General features: G+C 44.5%; 1 protein-coding gene across 3 annotated transcripts in view; it reads left to right on the forward strand.

The window, feature by feature from the left end:
• fnbp1l (formin binding protein 1-like) overlaps positions 1-14,541 on the forward strand; it is a 166,322-nt gene that overhangs the window by 135,349 nt on the left and 16,432 nt on the right. For all 3 annotated transcript variants that reach the window (XM_061883819.1, XM_061883820.1, XM_061883821.1), the window contains one exon: positions 6,422-6,459. In XM_061883819.1, coding sequence (XP_061739803.1) covers positions 6,422-6,459 — 38 coding nt within the window. The remainder of the gene's footprint in view (positions 1-6,421; positions 6,460-14,541) is intronic.

Genomic DNA, 14,541 nt, shown 5'->3' on the forward strand with positions numbered 1-14,541 from the left:
CTGACCTGAACCCGTTAGCACACCTTTGGGATGAATTAGAACGGAGACTGAGAGCCAGGCCTTTTTGACCAACATCAGTGAAAAAGGTTTCACTTTAGGGGACCTGTTTTTTTGTCCCCATACCATCAGAGGTGGCTTAAAGGTGACTGTTTAAACAGAGTCATTTTGGACAATTCCATGCTCCCAACCTCGTGGGAACAGTTTGGAGCTGGCCCCCTTTCTCTTCCAACATGACTGTGCACCAATACACAAAGCAAGCTCCATAAATACATGGATGACATAGTCTGGTGTGGATGAACTTGACTGGCCTGCACAGAGTCCTGACCTGAACCCGTTAGCACACCTTTGGGATGGATTAGAACGGAGACTGAGAGCCAGGCCTTTTTGACGAACATCTGTGAAAAACGTTTCCCTTTAGGGGACCTGTTTTTTTGTCCCCATACTGTCAGAGGTGGCTTAAAGGTGACTGTGTAAACAGAGTCATTTTGGAAAATTCCATGCTCCCAACCTTGTGGGAACAGTTTGGAGCTGGCCCCCTTTCTCTTCCAACATGACTGGGCACCAATACACAAAGCAAGCTCCATAAAGACATGGATGACATAGTCTGGTGTGGATGAACTTGACTGGCCTGCACAGAGTCCTGACCTGAACCCGTTAGCACACCTTTGGGATGAATTAGAACGGAGACTGAGAGCCAGGCCTTCTCGACCAACATCTGTGAAAAACATTTCCCTTTAGGGGACCTGTTTTTTTGTCCCCATACCGTCATATGTGGCTTAAAGGTGACTGTGTAAACAGAGTCATTCTGGAAAATTCCATGCTCCCAACCTTGTGGGAACAGTTTGGAGCTGGCCCCTTTCTCTTCCAACATAACTGGGCACCAATACACAAAGCAAGCTCCATAAAGACATGGATGACATAGTCTGGTGTGGATGAACTTGACTGGCCTGCACAGAGTCCTGACCTGAACCCGTTAGCACAGCTTTGGGATGAATTAGAACGGAGACTGAGAGCCAGGCCTTTTTGACCAACATCTGTGAAAAACGTTTCCCTTTAGGGGACCTGTTTTTTTGTCCCCATACCATCAGAGGTGGCTTAAAGGTGACTGGGTAAACAGAGTCATTTTGGAAAATTCCATGCTCCCAACCTTGTGGGAACAGTTTGGAGCTGGCCCCTTTCTCTTCCAACATGACTGTGCACCAATACACAAAGCAAGCTCCATAAAGACATGGATGACATAGTCTGGTGTGGATGAACTTGACTGGCCTGCACAGAGTCCTGACCTGAACCCGTTAGCACACCTTTGCGATGAATTAGAATTAGACTGAGAGCCAGGCCTTTTTGACCAACATCAGTGAAAAACGTTTCCCTTTAGGGGACCTGTTTTTTTGTCCCCATACCATCAGAGGTGGCTTAAAGGTGACTGTGTAAACAGAGTCATTTTGGACAATTCCATGCTCCCAACCTTGTGGGAACAGTTTGGAGCTGGCCCCGTTCTCTTCCAACATAACTGTGCACCAATACACAAAGCAAGCTCCTTAAAGACATGGATGACATAGTCTGGTGTGGATGAACTTGACTGGCCTGCACAGAGTCCTGACCTGAACCCGTTAGCACACCTTTGCGATGAATTAGAATTAGACTGAGGGCCAGGCCTTTTTGACCAACATCAGTGAAAAAGGTTTCACTTTAGGGGACCTGTATTTTTGTCCCCATACCGTCAGAGGTGGCTTAAAGGTGACCGTGTAAACAGAGTCATTTTGGGCAATTCCATGCTCCCAACCTTGTGGGAACAGTTTGGAGCTGGCCCCTTTCTCTTCCAACATGACTGTGCACCAATACACAAAGCAAGCTCCATAAAGACATGGATGACATAGTCTGGTGTGGATGAACTTGACTGGCCTGCACAGAGTCCTGACCTGAACCCGTTAGCACACCTTTGGGATGAATTAGAACGGAGACTGAGAGCCAGGCCTTTTTGACCAACATCTGTGAAAAACGTTTCCCTTTAGGGGACCTGTTTTTTTTGTCCCCATACCGTCAGAGGTGGCTTAAAGGTGACTGTGTAAACAGAGTCATTTTGTAAAATTCCATGCTCCCAACCTTGTGGGAACAGTTTGGAGCTGGCCCCTTTCTCTTCCAACATAACTGTGCACCAATACACAAAGCAAGCTCCATAAAGACATGGATGACATAGTCTGGTGTGGATGAACTTGACTGGCCTGCACAGAGTCCTGACCTGAACCCGTTAGCACACCTTTGCGATGAATTAGAATTAGACTGACAGCCAGGTCTTTTTGACCAACATCAGTGAAAAAGGTTTCACTTTAGGGGACCTGTTTTTTTGTCCCCATACCGTCAGAGGTGGCTTAAAGGTGACTGTGTAAACAGAGTCATTTTGGAAAATTCCATGCTCCCAACCTTGTGGGAACAGTTTGGAGCTGGCCCCCTTTCTCTTCCAACATGACTGGGCACCAATACACAAAGCAAGCTCCATAAAGACATGGATGACATTGTCTGGTGTGGATGAACTTGACTGGCCTGCACAGAGTCCTGACCTGAACCCGTTAGCACACCTTTGGGATGAATTAGAATTAGACTGACAGCCAGGTCTTTTTGACCAACATCAGTGAAAAAGGTTTCACTTTAGGGGACCTGTTTTTTTGTCCCCATACCGTCAGAGGTGGCTTAAAGGTGACTGTGTAAACAGAGTCATTTTGGAAAATTCCATGCTCCCAACCTTGTGGGAACAGTTTGGAGCTGGCCCCTTTCTCTTCCAACATGACTGTGCACCAATACACAAAGCAAGCTCCATAAATACATGGATGACATAGTCTGGTGTGGATGAACTTGACTGGCCTGCACAGAGTCCTGACCTGAACCCGTTAGCACACCTTTGGGATGAATTAGAACGGAGACTGAGAGCCAGGCCTTCTCGACCAACATCTGTGAAAAACGTTTCCCTTTAGGGGACCTGTTTTTTGGTCCCCATACCGTCAGAGGTGGCTTAAAGGTGACAGTGTAAACAGAGTCTTTTTGTAAAATTCCATGCTCCCAACCTTGTGAGAACAGTTTGGAGCTGGCCCCCTTTCTATTCCAACATGACTGTGCACCAATACACAAAGCAAGCTCCATAAAGACATGGATGACATTGTCTGGTGTGGATGAACTTGACTGGCCTGCACAGAGTCCTGACCTGAACCCGTTAGCACACCTTTGGGATGAATTAGAACGGAGACTGAGAGCCAGGCCTTCTCGACCAACATCAGTGAAATACGTTTCCCTTTAGGGGACCTGTTTTTTTGTCCCCATACCGTCAGAGGTGGCTTAAAGGTGACTGTGTAAACAGAGTCATTTTGTAAAATTCCATGCTCCCAACCTTGTGGGAACAGTTTGGAGCTGGCCCCTTTCTCTTCCAACATGACTGTGCACCAATACACAAAGCAAGCACCATAAAGACATGGATGACATAGTCTGGTGTGGATGAACTTGACTGGCCTGCACAGAGTCCTGACCTGAACCCGTTAGCACACCTTTGGGATGGATTAGAACGGAGACTGAGAGCCAGGCCTTTTTGACCAACATCAGTGAAAAAGGTTTCACTTTAGGGGACCTGTTTTTTTGTCCCCATACCATCAGAGGTGGCTTAAAGGTGACTGTGTAAACAGAGGCATTTTGGAAAATTCCATGCTCCCAACCTCGTGGGAACAGTTTGGAGCTGGCCCCCTTTCTCTTCCAACATAACTGTGCACCAATACACAAAGCAAGCTCCATAAAGACATGGATGACATAGTTTGGTGTGGATGAACTTGACTGGCCTGCACAGAGTCCTGACCTGAACCCGTTAGCACACCTTTGGGATGAATTAGAACGGAGACTGAGAGCCAGGCCTTCTCGACCAACATCAGTGAAAAAGGTTTCACTTTAGGGGACCTGTTTTTTTGTCCCCATACCGTCAGAGGTGGCTTAAAGGTGACTGTGTAAACAGAGTCATTTTGGAAAATTCCATGCTCCCAACCTTGTGGGAACAGTTTGGAGCTGGCCCCTTTCTCTTCCAACATAACTGTGCACCAATACACAAAGCAAGCTCCATAAAGACATGGATGACATAGTCTGGTGTGGATGAACTTGACTGGCCTGCACAGAGTCCTGACCTGAACCCGTTAGCACACCTTTGGGATGAATTAGAACGGAGACTGAGAGCCAGGCCTTCTCGACCAACATCAGTGAAATACGTTTCCCTTTAGAGGACCTGTTTTTTTGTCCCCATACCGTCAGAGGTGGCTTAAAGGTGACTGTGTAAACAGAGTCATTTTGGAAAATTCCATGCTCCCAACCTTGTGGGAACAGTTTGGAGCTGGCCCCTTTCTCTTCCAACATGACTGTGCACCAATACACAAAGCAAGCACCATAAAGACATGGATGACATAGTCTGGTGTGGATGAACTTGACTGGCCTGCACAGAGTCCTGACCTGAACCCGTTAGCACACCTTTGCGATGAATTAGAACGGAGACTGAGAGCCAGGCCTTTTTGACCAACATCAGTGAAAAAGGTTTCACTTTAGGGGACCTGTTTTTTTGTCTCCATACCGTCAGAGGTGGCTTAAAGGTGACTGTGTAAACAGAGTCATTTTGGAAAATTCCATGCTCCCAACCTTGTGGGAACAGTTTGGAGCTGGCCCCTTTCTCTTCCAACATAACTGGGCACCAATACACAAAGCAAGCTCCATAAAGACATGGATGACATTGTCTGGTGTGGATGAACTTGACTGGCCTGCACAGAGTCCTGACCTGAACCCGTTAGCACACCTTTGCGATGAATTAGAACAGAGACTGAGAGCCAGGCCTTTTTGACCAACATCTGTGAAAAACGTTTCCCTTTAGGGGACCTGTTTTTTTGTCCCCATACCATCAGAGGTGGCTTAAAGGTGACTGTGTAAACAGAGGCATTTTGGAAAATTCCATGCTCCCAACCTTGTGGGAACAGTTTGGAGCTGGCCCCTTTCTCTTCCAACATGACTGTGCACCAATACACAAAGCAAGCTCCATAAAAACATGGATGACATAGTCTGGTGTGGATGAACTTGACTGGCCTGCACAGAGTCCTGACCTGAACCCGTTAGCACACCTTTGCGATGAATTAGAATTAGACTGAGAGCCAGGCCTTTTGGACCGACATCAGTGACAAACGTTTCCCTTTAGGGGACCTGTTTTTTTGTCCCCATACTGTCAGAGGTGGCCTGTGTAAACAGAGTGATGTCCCCATTAAGAAGGCATTGCCAGAACACACAAACACACAAATCTATTTGTGTCTCCCTGAGCATGCAACACTTTAGAACAGGGGTAGGGAACCTATGGCTCTAGAGCCAGATGTGGCTCTTTTGATGACTGCATCTGGCTCTCAGATAAATCTTAGCCTGACATTGCTAAAGGCGATAATTATGAATAATTTCGCTGGTAATCACAGTGCTAAAAATAACGTGCAAAACATAAAACATTCTCATGCATTTATATCCATCCATCCGTTTTCTACCGCACCTGTTCAAGAAGTCGAATTAATGGTAAGAAGTATTTTATGTAATGATTAGTGGGGGGGGCGGGGGGGTTTCAGCTTGCTGCGGGGTCGTTCTCCCAGGAAGGCAGACGGACTACTCGGGACATGGCATTTAAGTAAAAACATGATTTAATTTTAACAAAAAAAATATCCAAACAAAAATTGCTCAAAAAAGCTAACGCATAAACAGACTAAGAACGTAAATCAAACAAAACTTACTTGGCATGGCATGAAGCACGAAACTATGGCAAGGCATGAAACAAGTAAGCACAGGGTGACTGACTGGCAAAGACGAGCTTAAATACTGCCTCTGATTAGTGCTCGGGAAGCAGGTGAGCGGGCGTTTTGTCCACCAGGGACAGTTGGACAAAATGAGTAACCAAGGAAACCAGACAAGGGAGTGGAAAAAAACAGGAACTGAAAGAGTCCAAAGGCCAAACAAAAACATGATCAACAGACATGACATTTTATTTATTATTGGTTAGCTTCAGAATAACAATGTTATTAAAAAGAATAACAGACTTATTATACTCAAAAAATGTTGGTCTTACTTAAAAATGCACGCATTTAGTTGTATTCAGTGTTAAAAGATATGATATGGCTCTCACGGAAATACATTTTGAAATATTTGGCTTTCATGGCTCTCTCAGCCAAAAAGGTTCCGGACCCCTGCTGTAGAACCTCAACACTGAGTCACAGCTGCGTTAAAGAACGGCTTGGAAAAAATAAAATATCGGACCGGGCCCCGATCGTAGGCTCTTTATAGACGTCTCTACCGAAAACATTTTGGAGTTCCATGAAGTAGGAATCACTTGTCCGTTGCCATGTATCTCTGTGACATGTTTGTTTTTCTTCTGTTGCTGCAGGTCAGAACGAGGGCACCTTAGTCATGGCAGAAGACGAGGTGACTATTCATTTTTTTTTTTCCACCTTACAGTACCATTAGTGTGGGAAATTGGGCCACTACAATTCACACACTACACATCTGCAAACTAGGGATGTTCCTATCCACGTTATTGACCTCTGATCCTGATCCGGTTTTTGGGGGGGTCATATCTGCGGTAGAAAAATGGATGGATGGATGCCATCCATCCATCCATCATCTTCCGCTTATCCGAGGTCGGGTCGCGGGGGCAACAGCCTAAGCAGGGAAGCCCAGACTTCCCTCTCCCCAGCCTCTTCGTCCAGCTCTTCCCGGGGGATCCCGAGGCGTTCCCAGGCCAGCCGGGAGACATAGTCTTCCCAACGTGTCCTGGGTCTTCCCCGTGGCCTCCTACCGGCTGGACGTGCCCTAAACACCTCCCTAGGGAGGCGTTCGGGTGGCATCCTGACCAGATGCCCGAACCACCTCATCTGGCTCCTCTCGATATGAAGGAGCAGCGGCTTTAATTTGAGTTCCTCCCGGATGGCAGAGCTTCTCACCCTATCTCTAAGGGAGAGACCCAAACTCATTTCGGCCGCTTGTACCCGTGATCTTATCCTTTCGGTCATAACCCAAAGCTCATGACCATAGGTGAGGATGGGAACGTAGATCGACCGGTAAATTGAGAGCTTTGGCTTCCGGCTCAGCTCCTTCTTCACCACAACGGATCGGTACAACGTCCGCATTACTGAAGACGCCGCACCGATCCGCCTGTCGATCTCACCATCCACTCTTCCCTCACTCGTGAACAAGACTCCGAGGTACTTGAACTCCTCCACTTGGGGGCAGGGTCTCCTCCCCAACCCGGAGATGGCATTCCACCCTTTTCCGGGCGAGAACCATGGACTCGGACTTGGAGGTGCTGATTCTCATTCCGGCCGCTTCACACTCGGCTGCGAACCGATCCAGTGAGAGCTGAAGATCCCGGACAGATGAAGCCATCAGGACCACATCGTCTGCAAAAAGCAGAGACCTAATCCCGCGGCCACCAAACCGGAACCCCTCAACGCCTTGACTGCGCCTAGAAATTCTAGGATGGATGGATGGATGGATATCTGATCTATTTTTCGAGTCCCGACTGATACTTTGTGGAAATGTATAGCAGTGTATTTCAACCTTTTTTGAGCCGAGGCACATTTTTTACCTTGACAAAAATGCACCACCAGCAGAAATCAATAACAAACGAAACTCAGTGGACAGTAAAAATTTGTTAAATAAATAAATAAATGGGTTGTACTTGTATAGCGCTTTTCTACCTTCAAGGTACTCAAAGCGCTTTGACACTACTTCCACATTTACACATTCACACACTGATGGAGGGAGCTGCCATGCAAGGCGCCAACCAGCACCCATCAGGAGCAAGGGTGAAGTGTCTTGCTCAGGACACAACGGACGTGACGAGGTTGGTACTAGGTGGGATTTGAACCGGGGCCCCTCGGGTTGCGCACGGCCACTCTTCCACTGCGCCACGCCGTCCCAGTTGTTGACGCAATTGTTGGATATGAATTCAAAGCATAACCACGCATGCGTCACTATAGCTCTTGTCTCAAAGTAGGTGTACTATCACATCATTCCCTGACTTATATGGACTATTTTCCTGTGTGTAGTGTTTTAGTTCTTGTCTTGCGCTTTTAATGTTTTTTTTCTCATTTTTTTGGTATTTTTCTGTAGCAGTTTCATGTCTTCCTTTGAGCATCTACTTTTGTTTTAGCAATCAATAATATTTCAGTTGTTTTTATCCTTCTTTTTGTGGACATTGTTGATTGTCATGTTCGGACAAGTCCGCAGTAAGTTTTTGCTGTCGTCCAGCATTCTGTTTTTGTTTACTTTGCAGCCAGTTCAGTTTTAGTTTCGTTCTGCATAGCCTTCCCTAAGCATTCAATGCCTTTTCTTAGGGGCACTCACCTTTTGTTTACTTTTTGTTTGAGGATTAGATACCCTTTTACCTGCACTCTGCCTCCCGCTGTTTCCGACATCTACAAAGCAATTACCTACCGGCTGCCACCTACTGATATGGAAGAGTATTACACGGTTACTCTGCACCGACACTCACAAAAACACATCATTTGCAGACTATAACTACTGGTATGCAAATAATATTTTTTAACCCAAATAGGTGAAATTAGATCATCTCCCACGGCACACCAGACTGTATGCCGCGGCACAGTGGTTGAAAAACACTGATGTATAGGACAGAAAGGGTTTGATAGTAAGTTACTAAAGTAAACACAATAAAAAATATAGTAAAACTTGTTTTTTCTTCAGTTCTCCGTTTGTATTATTAAATCACATTTCAAAACGCATCTTTTTATATTTGCTTTTACAATTCTACTGGTTGTTTTAGATTTGTATTGTGGGATCCAGAATTTATATTTATTATATCATTTTAATTTATGCTGTGAACTTTGTGAAGTACTTAAAAAGGCAGTTGCAATTGTGACATTATTAGAAAAGGGACAGGGGACCCTTTTGAATTTCTAAGGTTTTATTATTATTATTATTCTTTATTATTATTCTGACGCCTCTTTGAGCTGTAATTTGACCCCCTTAACATGCTTCAAAACTCACTAAATTTGACACACACATCAGGACTGGCGAAAATTGCCATCTAATCAAAAACCCCAAACTCAAAATTGCACTCTAGCGCCCCCTAGGAAAAAAACACAGACAAAACTGTCTCTAACTTCCAGTAGGAATGTCGTAGAAACATGAAACAAAAACCATACAAAAACTCCCAGCTAAAATCAACAGGAAGTTTGCAATTCCCACTTTAATACAAAAGTTGGCTAAAAAATGTCGCTTTTTTTCAAACGTTTGTCGTTTCGGCTTCAAATAAGCAAGAGAGATTGAACCCTTCTGATTAAAAGTTGATGAAATAGTTTTAATTACTGCCCTGGTTTGGGTTTTATGAGCCCGGAAAGAACTGGTGACTGGAGCTTTTGTGTGTACTGCTGTCACAAAATGACGGCTTCCTGCTCGGACAAAACTGCTTCTAACTCAAAGTAGGACTGTCATACACACATGAAACAAAAACCTCAATGTAGGTCTCACTGAGACCTATATTACATACACTGACCGCCCCCAACTAAAATCAACAGGAAGTTTGCTATTCCCACTTCAATACAACAGCTGCATTATATTCACAACGCATTAGTCTCACAATGGCGGCACCAAGGCGTCCTTATAAAATTGTTATTACTATAAGACTGATGTATAACACATGTATATATTTTTTTCTCAGCGTAATAATCAATCCATCCATCTTCTACCGTTTATCCGGGCTTGGGTTGCGGGGGCAGCAGCCAAAGCGATCCCGTCCATCGCTGCTTGCAGCTTTAATTATTATTGTACTGCCTTGAAAATAAAACAGTTGTGCTCATAAGTTTACATACTCTGGGAGTAATTATGATTTTTTTGGCCATTCTTCAGAGAATATGAATGATAAAAAGGGAAAAAATGGGCTGCATGGTCGAGTGGCCAAAAAGTTCAATTTTGGTCTCATCACTCCAAATTACTTTGTTGCAGAAAATTTGAGGCTTGTCTCTGTGCTGTTTGGCGTAATGTAAGCGGAATACGTTGTGAGATTTGCGCAGAAATGGCTTTCTTCTGGCGACTTTGTTGTTAAAGCGGTCGCCGTGACAACAAAGCGCCGCGGGAAAACCTGAACTCCTCTCTGGGGGGAAAAGGAGGGGTAATAGGATCCATCCGTCCTTCCATTATTCCCCTTTGGGGACGAGGTGGGCGCTGGTGCCTATCTCAGCTACAATCGGGCGGAAGGCGGCGTACACCCTGGACAAGTCGCTACCTCATCACAGATAGACAGACAACATTTCCCACACTAGGGCCAATTTACTGTTGCCAAACTAGGATGACAGGGACAAAACAATAACAGTGCAATACTTTTCCATAACATGATACTGTCTAGTTTCTCTTGTTATATTCTTATTTTACTGTTATATTTGTATTCTAATTGTTCCTATTTATTTTTATTGTTATTGTAATGTTTTTTTTGCTATTTTGTTTCCATTTATACCCCCATTATTTACTTTTTAAATTCAATCTCAATTCTGTACACTGCTGCTGGAATTTTAATTTTCATGAGGGAACTCTCCTGAAGGGATTAATAAAGTACTATCTGACTATCTTTAGTGGGAACCAAAAATATATATGATACGCCGCAGTGGTTCAGCACTCCAACTGACTATTTATTTTTCCAATATCACATGCTAATCGTATCCCAAGTAAGGTTGCAAAATGCCGGGAATATACAAAGTTGGGAACTTTCCACGGGAATAAACATTGAAAGCAACATGCTAGATCTTGCAGCAATGATTATTAGATAAAACAACCTGATTTCCTGAAAATTCAGTAGAATTTCGTCCCTGCACTGTGCATTCCTCCATCACATTCCCAGCATGCTACACACTACAACAGCAGGGCTATTGAGGCCACACTAGTATTTGAGCCCAATATCTTCTACAAAGTTCTACAGGAGCTTAATCTAAGAATATTTTTCAACATATTGAGCAAAAAGGTGTCATTTTTTTCTACCAAGAAAAGTGCACTTGTTATTATTGAGAATATACTTATTTTAAGACATTTTCTTGTTCTATTGGCAGATCATTTTGCTTAGTTCAAGTAAAATACCCCCAATTTTTGTATTTTTTTTTCTTGGTTTCTGAACACTGACTTTTTGCATTGCAGTGGTTCAGCACCCCAACTGACAAGTTTTTTTTCCATTGTCAGGTACTTATCGTATCCCAAGTAAGGTTGCAAAATTCCGGGAATATACAAAGTTGGAAACGTTCCACGGGAATTAATGGGAATAAACATTGAATGCAACATGCTAGATCTTGCAGCAATGATTATTAGCTAAAACAACCTGATTTCCTGCAAATTCAGTAGAATTTCGACCCTGAACTGTGCATTCCTTCATCACATGTGCGGTGCATTCTTCCATCACATGCACGGATAATTCCCAGCATGCTCCACACCATTTTTGATTTTTTTTCTTTGTTTTTGAACACTGACTTTTTGCAGTGTAATAATCAGGTCAATAATGAATGAACTACCGTATTTCCTTGAATAGCCGCCGGGGCGCTAATTAATTTTAAAACCTCTTCTCACTCCTGCGCTTATTCAAGGCATGCGGTAAAAGTAAGCCGGCGCTAATAATTCTAAAACCTCTTCTCACCCCTGCGCTTACCAATGGCATGCAGTAAAAAAAATTGAGTGTGATTAAAAAAAAAAAGAATTGTCTGATGCCGCGGCCCGGTGGTTGGGGACCACTGCTCTAAAACATGTCATGGCGCCCACCTTTACACCATGCTATCCGCGTGTCGGCCGGACGCATTCATTTGGCTGCTTCTTATACGAGATTGGTCAACAGCCATACCGTTTATACTGAAGGTTGTGATATAAACAACTTTAACACTCTTACTAATATGCGCCACACTCTGTGAACCCACACCAAACAAGAATAACAAACACATTTCGGTAGAACATCGGCTCTGCAACACATTATAAACGCAACATAAGAATTAAATGGTAAATGGGTTATACTTGTATAGCACTTTTCTACCTTCAAGGTACTCAAAGCGCTTTGACACTATTTCCACATTCACCCATTCACACACACATTCACACACTGATGGAGGGAGCTGCCATGCAAGGCCCTAACCACGAACCATCAGGAGCAAGGGTGAAGTGTCTTGCTCAAGGACACAACAGGCGTGACGAGGTTGGTAGAAGGTGGGGATTGAACCAGGAACCCTCAGGTTGCTGGCACGGCCGTCCCCCTGCCAGAATGCCATGCATCCATGACTCTTGGCTATATTATACACGCCCCCCCAACCCCGCCCACCTCAACCGACGCACAGAGGGGGGGTTTGGTGCTAGCGGGCTGTATAATATAGCAAATAGTCATGGATGCATGGCATTCTGGGTAATTCTTATGTTGCCTTTATAATAAATTACAGAGCCAATGTTCTCCAGAAATGTGTTTGGTGTGGGTTCACAGAGTGTGGCACATATTAGATACAGATCACAACCATCAGTGTGATATGTATGGCTGTGGAACAAGACCCATGGTTTACACATAGTAAAAAGCAAAAATAAACTCCTCCGCCATTTTGAAAATGACGACAGGGGAAGCGTCACTCGTGACGTCACGACTTTGACCCGGCGGTAAAAGTAAGCATTCGCTTACAAATTTCGGGGAAGCGAGTTCGACCCGGCAGTGATTCAAGGCAGGCGCATATTATTCAAGGAAATACGGTATTTTTAATCAAAAAGTGACGCACAGAGAGGGGGGTGGGGGCGTTTGGTGCTAGCGGGGTGTATAATATAGCCAAGAGTCATGGATGCATGGCATTCTGGGTAATTCTTATCTTGCCTTTATAATTAGTTACAGAGCCAATGTTCTCCAGAAATGTGTTTGGTGTGGGTTCACAGAGTGTGGCACATATTAGATACAGATCACAACCATCAGTGTGATATGTATGGCTCTTGAACAAAAGACCCATGGTTTACACATAGTAAAAGCAAAAATAAACTCCTCCGCCATTTTGAAAATGACGACAGGGTAAGCGTCACTCGTGACGTCACGACTTTGACCCGGCGGTAAAAGTAAGCACGCGCTTATAAATTTCGGGAAGCGAGTTCGACCCGGCAGTAATTCAAGGCAGGCGCATATTATTCAAGGAAAAACAGTATTTTTAATCAAAAAGTGACGCACAGAGAGGGGGGCGGGGGGGTTTGGTGTTAGCGGGGTGTATAATATAGCCAAGAATCATGGATGCATGGCATTCTGGGTAATTCTTATGTTGCATTTATAATGAGTTACAGAGCCAATGTTCTCCAGAAATGTGTTCGGTGTGGGTTCACAGAGTGTGGCACATATTAGATACAGATCACAACCATCAGTGTGATATGTATGGCTGTGGAACAAGACCCATGGTTTACACATAGTAAAAGCAAAAATAAACTCCTCCGCCATTTTGAAAATGACGACAGGGGAAGCGTCACTCGTGACGTCACGACTTTGACCCGGCGGTAAAAGTAAGCACGCGCTTACAAATTTGGGGAAGCGAGTTCGACCCGGCAGTGATTCAAGGCAGGCGCATATTATTCAAGGAAATACGGTATTTTTAATCAAAAAGTGACGCACAGAGAGGGGGGTGGGGGGGGGTTTGGTGCTAGCGGGGTGTATAATATAGCCAAGAATCATGGATGCATGGCATTCTGGGTAATTCTTATGTTGCCTTTATAATGAGTTACAGAGCCAATGTTCTCCAGAAATGTGTTTGGTGTGGGTTCACAGAGTGTGGCACATATTAGATACAGATCACAACCATCAGTGTGATCTGTATGGCTGTGGAACAAGACCCATGGTTTACACATAGTAAAAGCAAAAATAAACTCCTCCGCCATTTTGAAAATGACGACAGGGGAAGCGTCACTCGTGACGTCACGACTTTGACCCGGCGGTAAAAGTAAGCACGCGCTTATAAATTTGGGGAAGCGAGTTCGACCCGGCAGTAATTCAAGGCAGGCGCATATTATTCGAGGAAATACGGTATTTTTAATCAAAAAGTGGCGCACAGAGAGGGGGGTGGGGGGGGGTTGGTGCTAGCGGGTTGTATAATATAGCCAAGAATCATGGATGCATGGCATTCTGGGTAATTCTTATGTTGCCTTTATAATGAGTTACAGAGCCAATGTTCTCCAGAAATGTGTTTGGTGTGGGTTCACAGAGTGTGGCACATATTAGATACAGATCACAACCATCAGTGTGATCTGTATGGCTGTGGAACAAGACCCATGGTTTACACATAGTAAAAGCAAAAATAAACTCCTCCGCCATTTTGAAAATGACGACAGGGGAAGCGTCACTCGTGACGTCACGACTTTGACCCGGCGGTAAAAGTAAGCACGCGCTTATAAATTTGGGGAAGCGAGTTCGACCCGGCAGTAATTCAAGGCAGGCGCATATTATTCGAGGAAATACGGTATTTTTAATCAAAAAGTGGCGCACAGAGAGGGGGGTGGGGGGGGGTTGGTGCT

Source organism: Nerophis ophidion, linkage group LG22 (genome assembly GCF_033978795.1).
Source record: "Nerophis ophidion isolate RoL-2023_Sa linkage group LG22, RoL_Noph_v1.0, whole genome shotgun sequence".
NCBI classification, from domain to species: domain Eukaryota; kingdom Metazoa; phylum Chordata; class Actinopteri; order Syngnathiformes; family Syngnathidae; genus Nerophis; species Nerophis ophidion.